This window comes from Thermobia domestica, chromosome 4, assembly GCF_964235325.1.
Source record: "Thermobia domestica chromosome 4, izTheDome1.hap1.1, whole genome shotgun sequence".
In the NCBI taxonomy this organism is placed as follows: Eukaryota; Metazoa; Arthropoda; class Insecta; order Zygentoma; family Lepismatidae; genus Thermobia; species Thermobia domestica.
This window is the reverse complement of record NC_137457.1, coordinates 244,587,175-244,606,526: the sequence shown is the minus strand read 5'-3', so window position 1 is coordinate 244,606,526 and position 19,352 is coordinate 244,587,175. Positions and strand designations below refer to the sequence as shown.

General features: G+C 29.7%; 1 protein-coding gene across 7 annotated transcripts in view; it reads left to right on the top strand.

Moving 5' to 3' along the window:
- The window catches only part of LOC145683479 (uncharacterized), a 292,118-nt gene that overhangs the window by 166,851 nt on the left and 105,915 nt on the right, over positions 1-19,352 (top strand). For all 7 annotated transcript variants that reach the window (XM_081754810.1, XM_081754814.1, XM_081754812.1 and 4 more), the window contains 5 exons: positions 495-536; positions 2,052-2,087; positions 13,311-13,352; positions 16,182-16,223; positions 17,825-17,866. In XM_081754810.1, coding sequence (XP_081610936.1) covers positions 495-536; positions 2,052-2,087; positions 13,311-13,352; positions 16,182-16,223; positions 17,825-17,866 — 204 coding nt within the window. The remainder of the gene's footprint in view (positions 1-494; positions 537-2,051; positions 2,088-13,310; positions 13,353-16,181; positions 16,224-17,824; positions 17,867-19,352) is intronic.

The following is a 19,352-nucleotide window of genomic DNA, read 5'->3' as shown; positions in this document are numbered from 1 at the left end:
TGTGTTTCTTTCTGTTATATTTAATACATATAAGTTAAAAAGGAAAACAAACATCTACTCAGAATTATTATTTTTACTTAACGAAATTAAGTGACAATGAAATTAACCCAACTGGAATACGAGGAAAATTCATTTAATACACACAAAGTTATAATTTATTTTAAATACTTAAACTTTATTTACAGTGTTTATTTGCAACTGCTTTATACCGTATCGTTAATATTTAAGTGAAATAGTGAAATGCAGATTATTAGTTGAAAGAGCTGTAGATATGTAAAAACATATATTTCTTTGTTTATTTTAGTAATTTTCCTACCATTTTAGTGATTATTACGTTGAAATCTGAGATATAGTATAAGGAAAGATGATCAGTGGTTAACGATTATTATTTCTTGAGAAAAAAGGTACAACATGACTTGATATATTCGTGATTTGTATTGTAATTCAAACCACAAAATAAAATTATAATTTATGAAACACTTATCCTATTACAGATGCTAATGATCAGGAAAAAAAGAATGGTTCAGCAACCCAAGGTAATATTATACGTAAATAATAACATTATCAGCACATTGCAGTAGTGTGGTGAAATAAGTCCAGATATTCTAGTTAAATAAAAATGTTCAGTCAAGTGTTGAAAATTCAGGAAAATATTTTCTAGTTTATTTATCAAGTGCAACGTAGGTACGTATAGAACAGCTCTCCGAACGGAGCGAAAAAGTTTTAAAATTTCTTTCTTACCCACCAACCTATGGTTGAGGTGACAAAGTAGAAGACCGTAGACACATTTCAGTTTAATTAACTTCAAATTTTTTAAAAAGATTATTTACTGAATTGTGTTCCTGTTTCAGTATATTTACTTCATATAAATGGAAAAGGTAAAGGAATATGAACCCAGGATTAATATTTTTTTTCACATAAGTGTCACCGAAATTAACAGCACTATACTGTGGGTACAAATTACTTGACACGCACAGAGTTATAGTCTATCTTACTTACATTTCATATAATGTATTTACAACTACTTTATACCCAATCGATAATGTTTAAATGATAAATAGTACAATACTTGAAAGAGGCGTCAATTTATGAGGTATCCTTTCCTTCTATATATCAATGGTGTTTTAATGTGTTCTTAAGCGACTATTAAGTAGAAATCGTAGATTTAATACTAGAAAAAGTGACTCAATTTTGAAAAATTATTGTTTCCTGAATACATTAGAAATGTAATAAGTATATTTTTAAAAGGGGATATTATGTTGTGATATATTCATGATATTTGTTCTGTTTCAGTTAAGAAAGGAAAAATATAATTTATGTAAGATTTGTTCTGTTTCAGATGCTAATACTCTAGAATCAAGGAAGTCTTTAAAAGCAAAAGGCAATATTATACATGAATAACGACATTTTCAATACATCAGAAGATTGTGATCTTCAAATTTTAGATTAATAAAAATCATCAGACACCTAAGGATTATTCATGAAAATATTTGTTCTTTTAATTACCAACTGAAACGTTGATAAGCTCACTTTAATTAACTTCGAATTTATATAAGGATACTTACTGAATTGTTAGTTTTTGTTATAGTACATATAAAGGAAACGGTAAAGGAATATCTACCCAGAATTAATATTCGGACGTAAGTGACAACGAAATTAACAGCTCTGGAATTTGCGTAAAATTCACTTGGTACAAACAGTGTTATAGTCTATCTTATTTTCATTCCATTTCTTTCGACTACATTATACTGAACCTTTAATACTTAAATAATATGTTGTTTAGTATTTGAAAGAATTAAAAAATACCTGTCTTTTCTTCTTTATTTCATAAATTTTCTTACTTTCTTTAGTTACTATTACGTTTTTCTTCTGAAGTATGATAGAACAAAAGTTGGGGCAATTTATAAAGATTATTATTTCTTGTGAACAGTAAAAATGTAATAATTACCTTTTTTGAAAGATTGCACCATGACAAGATATATTCATAGTATTATTATGCTTTAAATTCAGAAAGTAAAATTATAATTTATGAAACATTTGTTCTATTTCAGCTGGTAATGAAAAAAGTAATTCTTCAGTAGCCAAAGGTAATATTATACATAACTAATGATATTTCAGACACTCACAGTATTTTGTATGAAGATAGGTTTATTTGACGAGTTTGAGATTAGCATAAAGAGATACTAGTGGATGACTAATGTTCTCACACTAAATATAATATGGAAACCTTAAAAATCAATTCTTGAGAATGTTGGGTCGTGCTCATGTCTTACCTATGGAATGCCTTTTTCCGAATGAATGCATATCGACAGTTTATTGATATTTATTTATTGCTGATAGTTTTAAAGATTTCTCATCAATTATCAAGTATTAAGTGATGTCAGGATCACATAGTATTCAAGTATATACATTCAAGTATATAAATATATGTATGTGTATAAAACATTCTTTATAGTTTTCTATAAAATAATGTATTGCAAAAGTGTTGCAATTGAATCCATGGTGAAAAAGATTTGATATGAATAAAAGTTTTTAAAAATTTCCGACGTTCTTAATAAATGCCCCATTTGTATATCATTTGTTCGTAACACGAAATTCATGTTTGTAAATTACTTTATGTTAGGTACTTAAAATTGGCATTATTATTTGCCACAGTCCCTCATTAGTAACGTAATTATTTCTCCGATTGAAACAGATGTACCTACGTATATGGCGGTCTATATTCATATTAAGATTATTACGGTTATAACATCACCACATCACGCATCAGAGAATACGGACATCAAAGATTCAGATAAGTTTAGGATATGCTATTTCCTGGTTCGCTCTGGATTGGAATCCCTGAAAGCGATTATGACGGTTTTGTATATTTTATATTATACAACGTTTCCTAAGAAGTAAGGTTGTTAGTAGCGTAATCTATACATGGGTAGACTAGCGAGGATGTGTATAGTCACCTTTCGAAATATCTTTGTATATATATATATAGCGGCGTTCTTCAATATTAAGTCACACTAGTGGCTATTAATATTTGGGATTCCAACACTAACTTCCATTTGATTCAATTCGGCATACATTTAGCTCGAACTCAAAATATCCATTGTAGGGGGAATCCATATTTACAATCACTCGTCGACTCTATATTTTTATACATCAGTCATCTCATACATATCATACACTATAAATATATACGGTACACTAACTGATATCTCTACCAATAGAATAAACTACGGTTTTAAGGTCACTACAACCAGATAACATTATACGCATTTTATTAGATTACTTGAATTGGTTTAATTTCACAGGTGAACGCGTGAATACACATGTATATAGATTTAAAATGCATAAACGATAATTTGCACATCGTAAGATGAAGCAGTTGAAGAGACCCGAAACTTATTTACTCGGAAATAGCTTCTATCTTATTCATATATCAATATAAACACACTTTAAACTCTTTGTATCATAAACTATCAAAACAAAAGAACGAAAGTCTTAGATTTATCGTCGGTCAAATATTTTAACGACTTTGTAAACTATATCTTGTCGTTGTTACTTAATTAGATCTATGTTTTTATTTTTCTAATCAACAACAGCATATACTTCTTCATTTTCTTCTGTAAGGCTAAATTATAATCATGACATCATAAATATATTTACAGTTGTCGAAAGAGAACGTAATTACATTGTACTGAATTAAAATGATAATTTATATATTAATAGTTTAAAGGAAGAAACTTCAATAGTAATTATATATTTCAAATATTCAAATAATCGAAATCAATCTCCTAAAATGATATAGACTTATGGCCTTTCTGGGTCTAAAACATCTTTGGAAATAAACATAATTTTTCAAATTAATTTTTCCTCTGAACGAAGTTACTATTCAGGATGATGAAAATTACACTATTTATAAAAGTCGTAAAATGTCTGTAACGGAACGAGATCAAAAATTTGTTCCGTAACATGGTACATCAGAATACAGAAGGAAAAGTTATTTTAAAATAATTCTAGCTAAAATAAAAATAAAAATTGGAAATTAAATATTGTAATGTGGAATTTTGAATTGAGCTAAGCGAGATTATACAAATTCACATCTACAAATAAATCCGAAACTTAATACAACATACTTGTTTGTCGGTATTGTAAACTAAAAACGTTAAATGTATCACAATTATTCAAATTTTTGTAATGGCTACATCAATAATAACAAAAGAAAGATAGATAGGTAATCAACTCACATCTCAATTATTTTAAAGTCAGAGACAAAAAAAAATATGATAGAATGATTTTCGACAGAACATATACAGGTTGAAAATTTCAATATTTCCAGCAGGTTTTTTCGAAGAACTCCGTAGATAATTATTTATTGTTTCTTAATTATTTGTTATCATTAGTTCATTATATAATAATAATTATTCGTAATTGCTATTTTCTGAGCCTTATAAACACATAATAAATGTCATTTAATAAAGATTTCTTCTGTTGTGATATAGCATAATATTTATGTTGGTTTAAATTCAGGAAATAAAAATATAATTATAATGAAATCTTACCTTCCTTTTTTATACTGCACTTATTTACGACTACTTTATACCAACCCATTAATATCTAAATGACAAACAGTTCATTATTATAAGAGTTGTAGAGATGTTTACAAACATTTGACTTCTACATTTACTACTTCTATTTCTTCTAATGACTCACATTGATATTGGAGATGTAAAACAACAAAAGGTGCTCAGTTTTGGTGAATTATTACCACAGAGGTATAATAAAGTTGTGATAAGTATGTTTTAGAAAAACATTTTGTTATGCGATATAATCATGATATCTATTGTGTTTAAATTTAGGAAGTAAAATTATAATTTATGAAAAATTTATTCTTTTTCAGATGCTTATCTTACATTGGTTAAACGCATTAAGTTTCTAGTAAAAATTCCATTTCAAAATTTTTAAAATCATTCATTTTTGCTTAAGATTAGTACTGTTTGGTTTACAATAGACACTAGAAAAATGTTGTCACTAAAGAATAATCATCGGGTGCATTATCCACTGATGAAGGACAATGGCAAACCAGCGACGATTCTCTCGAAATCGAGATTTTATTATCTAGATCTAAGGGTTTTGAAACACTTCGTCGAGTACAATCCAACGTATGGGGAGCAAGATGAGATAATGATAAGACATAACATATTAGGGTTAAGATATAAGAAATATTACACGATACAATTTACGAACAATAATTTTGAGTTAGAAGAACTAATTGAGATAGGTTTCTGGCTACGATCACAGGTATTATTGAAACAAATTTGGTGTTACGCGAAGCTATCTTTTTCGCATTGAAATCTAACCAACATAATTACACAATATGTGCTATTTTTAAGTCAAGTGGTGATCAAGTAACGGTCAATAAATGGCTGGACCGATTTAGAAATAGTTTTGATTGCACTCAAGCAATACAGATAGCTGGGTTAATAGCAACAGTAGCTCAATATCAGAAAGAATCAAAGATAATTGTCGCGAGTGATAGATTAGCTCTTCACTTGGTGGCATTTGCCGATTTGTTTATTCAACGCAATGCGTGGATGATTAAGTAAACACACGAAACGGTCACAGATGTAGATTATTGTAAATAAACTATGCTAGGAATGAATAGTATAATATTTTTTTTTTAGATTTTAAGGGTATGATGTTTTTATTATACAGGGTGGGCCATTTTAATTAATCCACGGAAATATCTGAAAAATGATAAAACATAGAAGAAATGTTTCAAGTACACGTTATATATTGCTAAGGGGGAAACCCAATTCCGCCAAAAGTACCCCTCTCCGCCCCCCCTAAATGGGGGTAACGGGGGGTAACTTTGAAATGTCAAATGGGAACATGGGTCGAGTAATACCTCGTTCGAAAGGTCTTGGAAAACTAAGTAACGCTGTACCAAAAGATGTTCCATATTGTGCACCGGTTTCAAAATGGCCGCCATAATATGGTTCGGAAACTCCAGTACCCGTAGTGTGAAAACCATGGAAGGTAAATGAATGGAACAAAATTGAAATACGTAAATATCATAGGGCATATCGAACGGTGTGGTCCCTGTGATCCCAGTGGCCTCCCTAAAGGGGTCTTGGGGGCTAACTTCAAAATTTCAAATAGTAACATGAGTCGAGTGGTACCTCGTTCGATAAATCTTGCAAAATCTAACATATTGCAGGAGAAAACGATTGATGTGAAATGGCAGTGTTCTCAAAAGGCCGCCGAAACATAGTATCCGTGTCAGAGAAAAGGTTTAGTACCCGTAGTATAAAAGCGATTGGAGATAAATCAACAAAAGAAAAACTGGAGTAGCTAACTGACGTAAGGCACATCGAGAGGTGTTGTCGGAGTGACTCCAAGGGCCAACTGAAAGGTATCCGGGGCCAACTTGAAAATTTCAAATAGCAGCTTGAAGCGAGTAACATCACGTTACATAGACAAATTAATATCAAACAGCTTCTGTAAGAAAATTTTCGACATGAGACACCGTTTTCAAAATGATCGCAAAGACATGGTGACTGTGTCTAAGAAAACGTCTAGTGCCCATAGTATGAATACGGTTAGACATAAATGAAAATAACGAAAATTAAATAGGAAAACCACGGAGGCGTTCCAAGGCTCGAGAATAATACAACAGAGATAAAAATATTAGAGAAAAATTGCCATAATGTATAGAGAGAAATCCAAGTCCTGCAAAATAATCTCTCCCTGCGCTCTGTATGTGAGTGGGGTGGAAACTAAAGTGAAAGTTCAAACGAGAACTCTACTTTAATTCGTAAATTAAGGCTAACCTTACAAATAGGTATGGTGTGGTTGAAACATTTGTTTGCAAGGATGACGCTGTAGTGACTAAAAAAAGAGAAACTTTTATGCAATGCGTGCTGGTTATTCAGAAAGCATTTCGGGGATATAAGTACACACCGTTTCGTCCCTCAAGCTCACAATATGACATGAATGCTAATAGTTAATCAAAATGTAACTGTGGCCATCCGCGTTAACTTAGTGCACCAATTCTCTATGCATGAAGTCTGCCTTCCAAACAGCGTTGGGTTGGTCAAGCGTACGCCCGAACCGTTGTCCGGTCGGACATTGAAATTTTGAAGTTAGCCCACAAGACCGCTTCAGGGAGGCCACTAGGATCACAGGGATTACAGCATTCGATATGCCCTATGATATTTACGTATTTCAATTTTGTTCCATTCATTTACCTTCCATGGTTTTCATACTACGGGTACTGGAGTTTCCGAACCATATCATGGCGGCCATTTTGAAACTGGTGCATAATATGAAACATCTTTTGGTACAGCGTTACTTAGTTTTCCAAGACCTTTCGAACGAGGTATTACTCGACCCATGTTCCCATTTGACATTTCAAAGTTACCCCCCGTTACCCCCATTTACGGGGGGGCGGAGAGGGGTACTTTTGGCGGAATTGGGTTTCCCCCTTAGCAATATATAACGTGTACTTCAAAAATTTCTTCTATGTTTTATCATTTTTCAGATATTTCCGTGGATTAATTAAAATGGCCCACCCTGTATATATAGTAACGGTTAGAATTAAGTGTACAATTATATTGGAATTAGGTTTATAGTTTCGTTATTTTTAGGTTAGAATTATAGAATTAGGAAATATATACTAGATATTTAAGTTGATTAGATAGTTAAGGTAATTTATTTTTGTTATATATAGGCTAAGAAAATTACAAAAATTAGGATATAGAAGAATAGTGCTATGTCTCGATGACATAGGTTAACGGATAAACAAATAAATAGACTGGACAGATAGACAAACAGAAAAGAGTAAATAGAGTAAACATCAGGAGTACGAAGAATGACAGATAGAAATAACTGAAAGAAATAAGATTAATCATAAATGTGACTATAGAGAAAAATGGAAAAAATAATAATAATTAATGCTATCAAGAAAGAAACACCTAGACTAATATGAATAGGCAAGATAAAATAAAAATTAAGAATGGATGTTGAAATTATGGCTTAGCGATTAGGCTAGTAGAAAATTAGTAAATAAAAACATTAGTTAAATAACATGGAAGTTCGGCGAACCTCTCGAAGGATTAAATTCTATGTAGGCAGGAAGTCACATTCTCTTGACGTTGAAGTAAGGGTATTCCACACTTCTCAGAGAATATTTATTTATAAAAACACATAAGTCTTCGGTGATAGGAACAAGAAAAGACACAGAGGATGCCTCGTCTATCACTTTGCAAAGCGGTGAATTTTTTTGAGTCCAACCTATTTAGAGAAAGGTCCAACGAGTACTAAATTAAGATTTAAATTAAGTATAGTAGTAAGATTCGGTAAATTAGTGGAAAAAAGTAATAAGAGAAAGGAAATTTAAAGAATAAGAGAAGTGATGTTTAGTAAAATAGAAAAGTAAAAGTATAGGTTTTCATATCTAGTGCCATGCTAGGTTAGTTGAATGCCTGAGAAAAGTGTAAATAATAAACTAGCTAATCATGGACACTTAATTTAAATAAGGAATGAGAAAGAGACGTAAGAGAGAGAGAGTGAAAGATCAGGATAAAATGAGAGTTGAAAAATAAAAATAATAATAGATAAGGAGACAAATAGATAGCATAGCGACAAATAGATAGAGACAAATAGATATCTTCCTTATTTCTTATCACATGTTCACATTGCATGTATTTTAGTAGTAAATTAAAATTAATGTTTGTAACTAAAATATTTTATTTAAGTAAAATTTAGGTAAGGAATTTCATTAGTACATTATAAGTAACGTAAGACTGTGACCAAGCGAAACAGGTCAATATTCATGTTAATTTTAATAAGTTATCCGAATACAAGAATCAAATTTCTTCCTTAACTTGAACTTAGGTAAAATAAAATAATAAAGTAGGAAACTAATTTAAATATAACGTGTGATTTTAGCAAATTTAAGGCTACTCTTGCACTGGTCCTGAATACTAATGCATTTGCTCTTTAAGTAGCGAAGAACAGCAATGACTTTCATAATTTAAATTTAGAATACAGATTAAAACTAATACATCAAAATTTCAAAGTCTAATTCGTTTAGAGTAAATCTATTATTTAACCCTTTCTTGGGTAATGGGAAGAACAGTTCCCGCAAAAGGAGCCTAAGTAAACTCTTATTGGCTCCACTGGGAAGGAATGTTAACATTAGTTATGAGTCTTTTTCACTATGGAAATGGGAATTGTGCTAGAAAAAATATTTCTTTTGTTTGGTTGTTTTGAGTGGGTGTTGGGTAACAGGGAGAAGGAATCGTTACATCACTTGTAGGAAGAATTGTCCCACTAAAGGATTAAAACATATTATGATATCTGTATTTAACGATATAGCATTTTACGGTTAACTTCGCAACGTGGTTGAAATATGATAAACGTTTTTTAAATAGTATACAAATATAACAAGACAAAAGCTATTAAAGTATTAAAGTAATATTTACAGTAATTATATATAGGAAAAGTAAAAGTTTTCTTTAAACAAAGCAAAAGAACTAAAGTATTATGGTACGAAATTGTAGTCAAATACACACTATTAATTAATGCAAATGAAACTAACAATATATACGAGGATTGTTCAATAATTATTGTCCCCGGCATATTTAAAATACTTGAGCTGGGATGGCTGATGAGGGATATTCTAGCCTAATGTCTTACAAGCCTATATGCTAAAATTTCAGAACCATAGCTGCTATATTAATATTCTTTTTTGTTGTTTCATGTATGAGAGGTGGCACCTAGCTTGAAAAATGGAGTAAACCGAACAACGAGCAGTCTTCAGGTACCTCCAGAAAAAAAGAGGTTAAGCCCGAAGGAGATTCATGAGGACATGATCAGCGTGTTGGGTGATGGGTATCCTTCCTAACAGGTGGTAAAGAACTGGTGCCGCGACTTCTGTTGCAGCAAGGAAAGCTGTCAACAAGCCCCTGGAGCTGGTCCTCCAACAACAGCATGCAATCCAGAAAACATTGATGCTGTGCATGATACGATTATAGCAGACAGACGAATGACGATGTAGCAGTTAGCAGACGTCATGCACATCTTTGTAGACTCAGTGAAAACCATTGTGCATGAACACTTGAGATTGAGAAAGGTGTGAGCGTGATGAGTACCCCCAATGTTATCTCGTGAAAATCAGAAAGACAGAGTTCGATGTTCAAGGACTGGTTTGGAGGTTGTTAGGCAGACCTGAAACAGTTTTGTGATAAATTTGTGACCGTGCATGAGAAGTGGCTCTACCACTATGATCTCGAGTACAAACGATAGAGTGGCGGCACAGCAGTTCGTCTTCCCAAGCAAGTTCAAGGTGGAAGTATTAGCACGCAAGATGATGGCCACAATTTTTTTGGGATACGAAGAGTGTGCTCCTCATTGACTACCTTGAGGTTGGATACACTATCACGATGTGTCTATTATGCAGCCCAAATCCCAAAGTTACGCGAAACAATGAAGGAAAAATGGCGCGGGATGTTGCAGCGAACAGTACTGTTCCACCAAAATAATGCTCCGGCCAACAAAAGCCATCTTACTGGTGCCACAATCCATGCTGCTGGTTTTGGTGTGTTGGAACATCCTCTCTACTCACACGACCTCGCCCCTAGTGAGTTTCATCTGTTCCCAAAGTTGAAGGAGCACCTTAAAGAGTTTCACTCAAATACAGCTGTTATTAAAGCTGTGGAGTAATGGCTAACGGCTCAGCCAGAGACTTTCTTTGAAGCTTTCATAGTGGCTATACAGCATGGGTGGAAGAAGTGCATTACTATGAAAGGAGCCTTTTTGGAAAAATAGCACTTCTTATAGGCCAGGGACAATAATTATTGAACCATCCTCGTATATCATCGATTGCTGTACTTCCTGTTCTGGTAAGGTTTAATGAACTAGATGAATCCTATTATTTGATATTTAATTGATTTCACAATACTACTTCTCAATATTATCTTTCTTGTTCTACAAAAATCGATCTTGATGCTATAAATATAATTTTCTTGACAACGTTCTGTTTTTGGAATGAAACTTGTTAATTACGTCGTTGAAATAACGAATGTGCCTTATAAGAATTGAAACTACTGAAGAATTAAATATGGTTTCGTATATAATTATATCATATGTATTCTAGAGGTCTTTCTGATATAATGTGAAGATGGCAAAGAAAAACTAAATTTACATATGAATAATATTTTATAGAAATTGAAACAATTTCTGAATAACTACTTTAAGTTTACTCGTTTAGTACTAATCTAAAATTCATCACTGAAAGTAACGTTAATTAAATATTCAGTAGTTGAATAGAATTTGTATCTGTGTTGCAATAGTAGTGTAAATTCTTCATCAATTAAATCAACAATATTTCAATATCTAATTTATAATATATATTGATATTAGTAAGGCATTTCTTGAAATTTGGTTAAAATAAATTTTTGGAAGCAATAAATCTAGTCAAAATTTAGGAGTTCATTTAAACTAGAAAATATAATTACGACGCTAGTTACAATCCAACACAATAATCGCATTGTAACTCTGTACTCATGGTGGGAGCCTTACTTTTTTGATCCAATATTATAAGGTACATATAAACGTAAGAACCACGAGACTTACAAAATTGTTAGTATCAATGGATGACGTCCAGTTAACCACAGATGGCGGCAATAGTAATGTTATTCTAGGCTCCTAATATATATGATGAAGTACCTTTATATCCTCCTACTCAATCTCGAATAGTGAGTCATGTGTCCTAATTAACATACCGCGAGATACTAATGATTATCTCTATCTTTAACAAGTTAAAATTATTACATTATTTACCAGCGTAGAATTGTGTTATTCTTAGAAGAGTTAAAAACATACTTTTCCCTACACAATAAGCAGAATAATCAGGTTATATATATTCTAAAATACTGTATGTACACTTAGCATTCCAGATAAATAAACATTATTAGTCTTCTAGAGATAATTCATGAAAATATTGGTTGGATTAGTTATCAACTTTATCATAAATCTATCTGGCATGAACTAATCTCTAATTTCTATAAGGGTAACATGGTGAATTTTCTTGCTCTTTTGATACGTTTACTAGACGTAAATGAACAGGATTAGGAAATATCAACCTGGAATGAATATTTTTCTTAAGTGAGAATGATATTAAGAACCATGTGTTGTGCATGCAATTCATTCAGCACACACAAGCTTAGACATTGTCTTACTTACATTCTCTATGCCCCACTTATTTACAACTACTTTATAGCAAATTGTTAATATTTAAACCATAAATAGTACTTTACTCAAAAGAGTTACAGTTGTGTAAAAAGAAGACTTTATCTTTTTTTGCTTCACGAATTTTCCTATTTTGTTTAGTGATTATTATGTTTAAATAGGAGATGTAATACAACAAAAGCTTCTTAATTTTGGAAGATTATTACTTCTCGGGTACAATAAAAATATAATCAGTATCTTTATGAAATATCATTCTATAATGGTATATATTTATTATAATTATTGTTTTAAATTCACAAAGAAAATTAAATTTAATAAAATCTTTGTTCTGTTTCAGATACTAATAATCACGAAAGAAAGAAATTCAGAATCCAAATATAATAATAAAATTTCAATAAATAATTAATTTCTCAATACAACACAGTGTTGTGATCTAAACATTTAAGATAAACAAACATGATCAATCATCTAGGATTACACAGAAATTTATTTTAACTTATGTTCAGTTATGAAATGGAACGTAGATTCACCATGCTCTAGTTAACTTCAAATTTATATAAAGGCAACTTACCGAATATAGTTTCTTTCCATTATATTTAGTGGATATTAATGAAAAAGATAAAAGATTATTTACTCAGAATTAAAGTTCTTGCTAAATTGACAAGGAAATTAACACTATTGGAGTGTGATTAGAATTCACTTGATACAGAGGGTATTTGAGTCTTATTTACCTTGTAAATATTCCACTTATTTCAAGCTACTTTATACCAATTCCCTAATATTTAAATGATAAGTATTCCATTATTTGAAATAGAAGTATATATGTATTTTGATTCTTTATTTCATTAATTTTTGCACCTTTAAGATTTGTAGGTTGAAATTTAAGATATAAGAATAGCATAGATTTTCGTTTTTCAAGGAGTATTACTTGTTGAGTACAATAAAACTCTAATAAATATATTTTAATAAAGTATCTCATGGTGTGATTCATTCATGATATTTAGTGTGCTTTAAACTTAGAATTTAAAATTACAAGTAATGAAATATTTCTTGTGTTTCAGTTGCTAATTTTCTCAAAAATGGGAGGGTCTTTTTAACCAAAGGTAATATTATACATAAATAACAACACCTTAAATATGTCGCAGTATTGTGGTCTGTAATTACTTTTATTTCGGAAATTTGAGTTTGCTCAAAGAGATTAGACTAAAGGAATAATAAAAATAACAGGAAAAACAGTAAAAATAATAGGAAAATAACACATAGTTTTGAGAACAGTAACCTATGTTGCTGCCTTAGTTAATGAACTCTTAACGTAATGAATACTTAAAAGGATGAAATTTATAATTTTTCACGGTTGTGTTTAAAGATTGCTCGCAAAGTATCAAGAGACAAATGTTGTTCGAACCACATTAAAAATGGAAGTTTACAAGATTTAAGTTGAAATATGTTCTACTTATATAACTGTATAATAAATTCATTATTGTCTTCTGTACAATAATGTATTGGAAAAGATCCAAAAGTTTTATATTAACAATTCTTTTAACAGTCTCCGATTTTTAAAATCAAATGTTCATTGTGTACCTGCTTTGAAAGTAACATTCACGTTTGTATCTGTAACAAGTTAGTTAAATGAAATTTGCATTTGTATTTACGTGTGTAGGTCAATAGTAACGTACCTTTGCTACCAATTAAAGCGTATGTGGTTTCATAGATTGTGTTCGATACTGATATCAAATTTATTACAATTTATCTGAAAAGGAAAATTAACTCTGTTGATAAAATTAAATTTAGCTAAAATAGAATAATACAGTAGGAAATTAACTTAAATACAGCGTGTCATTTAAAGATTTTTTTTTATAAAAAACTCTTCCTACTGGCTTTTGATACAAATGTATTTCTACTTTAAAGGGCGAAATATGTTATTGAGTTTTACAATTTAAAGTTACCACGCGTCCTAAAACTAATACATCAAAATTTTAAAGTATAATTTGTTTAGAGCAAACCTATTCTTTAAAAGATACTATGATGTCTGTATTTAACGGCATTGCATTTTAATGTTAATATCGCAACGTTCCTCCAGTATGACGAAGTTTTTATAAATATTATCGAAATACCAAATTTAAGAAGGCAGTATATAAGTAATATTTGTAACAGATAACAATATATGAGAAGAGCAAAAATGTTCTTTAAACAATGCAAACAGATTAAAGCAGTGTGGTTCGAAATTGTTATTTCAAATATCAACAATTAACTAATGTGATATTGCAATTTTCACTTCCTGTTTATGTAGAGGCTTAAGGAAGGGTATGGTGCCTACTATTTGAACGTTAATTCATTTTATAAAGCTACTTCTCAGTATTATCGATTTTGTTGTAGAAATATCAATTTTAAAATTTCAATTTTCTGTTCTGAATTGAAACCTGTTAATAATGATTTTTTAAAGAATGAGTGCGCCTTACAAGAAATGCAACTGCTGAGTATTTAAATCTGGCTTCATTTATAATTATACAGTATGTATTATGTAATACAAAATATACGAAATATTTTTTCAGATTCATTTTTAATATTCACATTTTCAGTACTTCGCAGTATTGTGGTCTAAATATTCTACTTAAGTAAACATAGTCAATCACTTATAGAAAATTCAGAAAAAAATATTATTTTATTAATCAAGTAGAATGTAGATACATCACACATCAAATAACTTCAAACTATTATAAAGGCTATTTACTGAATTGTGTTCCCTTTGTAGTATATTTGTTTCATATATATTAATATCAGCCCAGTATTAATATTTTGCATACGTGACAGAGAAATCAGCAGCGCTGTATTTTGCGTACACGTTACTTGGCACAGACAGAGTTAGAGTCTATCATACTTATAACTTACATACTGTATTTTCAACTACTTTATACCCAGTCGATAATAGTTAAATGATAAGGAGTTCTTTACTTGAAAGAGACGTAAATTTATAATGATATGTGGTCGTATTCAATATTTCAGTAGTTTTCCTGCGTTCTTTAATGACTTATTTAATGCAACAAAAGTGTGCCAGTTTTGAAGAATTATTGTTCCTTGAACACAATTCAAATATATTACCTTTCGAAAAATCTATTTTATGATGTAGTATATTGTTGATACTTATAGTGTTTCAGTTAAGAAAGTAAAATTAAAATTTATGTAATATTTGTTAAGTTTCAGCTGATAATTATAATGAAAAGAGGAATTCTTCGAAAGCTAAAGGCAATATTATACTAAAATAATAACATTTTCAGCACATCACAAAATTAATATGTAATCATTATACATTAATAAACATGATCAGTCATCTAAGGATCATTCATGAAAATACTAGTTCTTTTAGTTAGCAAATTGAGCGTGGAAACGGCTCACTTTAATAAATTTCAAGTTTATATAAAGAACCTTACTGAATTATGTTACGTTTTGTTTTACTTACAAGATATAAAGGGAAGAGGTACTGAAATATCTATCCAGAATTAATATTCTGTCGTAAGTGAGAACGAAATTAACAGATCTAGATTATGTGTAAATTTAACTTGGTACACACAGTGTTATAGTCTATCTTATTTTCATTTTACATACTGTTCTTAATTACAACTAGCTTATACCAAATTTTAATACTTAAATAACATATAGTTTACTATTTGAAAGAGATATAAACGTGTAAAAATGTCATTTTCTTCTTTATTTCATTAGTTTTCTTACTTTCATTAGTTACTATTACATTTTTCTTCCAAAATATAACACAACAAATATTAGTCAGTTTTCAAAGATTACTATTTTTTGTGAACAGTATGAATGTAATATGTATCTTTTAATACTATGCCATGATGTGATATATTCGTACTATTTATGGTTCTTTAAATTAAAAAAGTAAAATTATAATTTATGAAACATTTATTCTGTTTCAGCTGAAAATTATAATGATAAAAGCAACTCTTCAGATGCCAAAGGTAATATTATACATAACTAATGATATTTTAGATAATCGCAGTATTACCTTATGAAGCTAGTTTTATTTCTCAAGCATGGGATTAGCATAGATACTAGTGGATGACTAATGTTCACACACTAAATATAATATGGAAACCTTAAAAATCAATTCGTGAGAATGTTGAGTCGTGCTCATGTCTTACCTATGGAATGTCTTTTTCCGAATGAATGCACAACGAGAGTTTCTTGATACTTATTAATGACTGATTTTTAAAAATATCATCAATTATTAAGTACTAAATAACATTAGAATCATATAGAAAATTTCAAGTATTCATTTAAATTGATACATTTTGTTTATATATATACATTTTGTTTATATAACTGTATAATACATTCCCTGTAGCTTTCTATAAAATAATGTAATTGCAAACGGATCTCAATAGAACAATGATGGAAAAGATTTGATAGTAATAAAAGTCTCGAATACTTTCTGATGTTCTTACCAAATACTCTGCTCTTATATCGTTTAGTAGTAACAGAAAATTTATGTTTATGAATTACTTTAAGTTAGGTAAATAAAAGTGACATTATTATTTACAACAGTGCTTCACTAATAAATTAGTTTTTTTACCGATTGAAACAGATGTACGTTCGTATATTGTGGTCGATATTAAGATTAAAATTCTTACAATAGATAGGAAGGCAAAAGTAAGGGAATTTTTGGAATAATTCTAGTCGAAATAAAGATAAAAAAATAGGAAATTAAATATTGTAATGTCCAATTTTGGATGACAGTATGAAAGGTTATATAATTTTAAAACTATATATAAGAACCGAAACATTTAATATTTGTTTGTCAGTGTTTATACCCAAAACGTTAAAAGTATCACAAATGTTCAAATTTTTTAGTTGGTACATTAATAATATCCATAGAAAAAGAAAAATCGGCAAGTCAACTCACATCTTAATTCTTTAACGTGTGAGAGAATAAATGTGAAAGAATGATTTTCGCCAGAACATGTATATAGGTTGAAAATTTTAATATTTCCCACAGATCTTTTTTGAAAAACTCTTTTGATTATTAAACCACTTGTCATTTCTTAAATATTTGTGATAATTATTTCATGTTATAATAACAATTGTTCGTAACTGCTATTTACTGAGCATTAACAACACGTAATAAATATCATTTAATAAACGTATCTTTTGGTGTGATATACTCATGATATATATATTTTGGTTTAAATTGAGGAAGTAAAATATAATTATAATGTAATCTTAATTACTTTTATATACTGCACTCATTTACAACTACTTTTTACCAAATCATTAATATTTAAATGACCAGTAGTTGGTTGTTATGAGTTATGTAGATGTTTAAAACATTTCCGCCTTGTATATTTACTCCTTCTACATCCTCTAGTGACTATTATATTGATATTGTAGATGTAAAACAACCTAGGCTTCTCAGTTTTGATGAATTATTATCACATAGGTACAATAAACATGTGATAAGTATCTTTTAGAAATCATTTTATTATGTGTATAATAATTATATCAGTTGAGTTTAAATTTAGAAAGTAAAATTATAATATATGAAACACTTATTCTTTCTCAGGTACTACTAATGAAGAAAGAAGGAAGGCTTCAGAAGTCAAAGGTAATATTATACATAAATAATGGCATTTACAGCACATCCCGGTGTTGTGTTTTGTAGTTGTTTTTATTTAATAAGTTTGATTTTCCATAAAGGCAAGTGGGTAGGTGGTTAACTAGATTAGAAAATACTCACAAATGAATTCATGAAAATAATGACTCATGTGGTTGCTTTACATAGAGAGTATGTTTATTCCAATACACACATAAGAAGAGTTTATTGATACTTATTTTGTCCTGATCAATTTAATGATTGGTCATCAACTATCAGATGTTGAATTACGTCAGAATCACAAACAATCATTCAAGTACACAAGGTTTAACTTGAGAAATATCTTATATATAACTGTATAATAAATTCATGGTAGTTCTATATACAATAGTGTAATGCACAGCAATGGTAAATGGACAAAAATGCAAAATTGGATATTAGTAAAATTTTGGATCTCTTCCTTATTTCTAATCATATGGTCATATTGCACACATTTTAGTTGTAAAGTAAAATTCATATTTGTAACTAAAATAGGTTACGTCACTAAAATTTACTTTTGAAATTGCATTAGTATATTACTAATATCGCAAGAGTGCTACCAATCGAAGCAGGTGTTATTTCGCAAATTTTGGTCGGTATTCATATTCAGTTTCTTACAGTATATCTGAATGCAAAAGTCAAAGCTATTCTTAAAATTAAATCTAGCTAAAATAAAACAAGATGTTAAGAAATTAATTTAAATGCATTGTGTGATGTTTAATGGATACTATAAAGCTGTATTTAACTACATAGCATTTTAAGGTTAACATCGCAATGTGCTTTAAATATGATTAGCGTTTTATAAATACTACAGAAATGGCAAATATAACAAAACAGTATAAATATAATGTTTATAAAATTTATATATAAGATAAGTAAAATTTTCCTTTAAACAAAGCATGAGGATTAAAGTAGTATGGTTCGAAACTGTTAAGTCAAATACAAACGATCAATGAAGCTAATGAAACAAACAATATATATATATATATATATATATATATATATATATATATATATATATATATATATATATATATATATAATTGATTGTGGTACTTCCTGTTCTCATAAGGTTTAATGAACGAGATGAATAGTGTTAATTGAGCTTTAAATAATTTTCTAATTCTACTTCTGAATATTATCGATTTTGTTCTACAAAAGTCAATGTCGAAACTTTTTATTACACTTTTCTGCTTTTGGACTGAAACTCGTTAACTATGTCGTTGAAATACCGAATGTGCCTTACAAGAAATGCAACTAATGGAGAATTAAATATGGCTTCATATATAAATATGTAACACGTATTCTGGAGTTCCTTTTGTAATAACAAAAAGCAGAATGGTAAAAGGAACTCATGTTTGATATTTTTTTTGAAAATTAAATACTTTCATAATAACGGCTTTATGTTAAATCGTTTAGTTCTAATCTAAATTTCATCACTGACAGTATGGTTAATTAA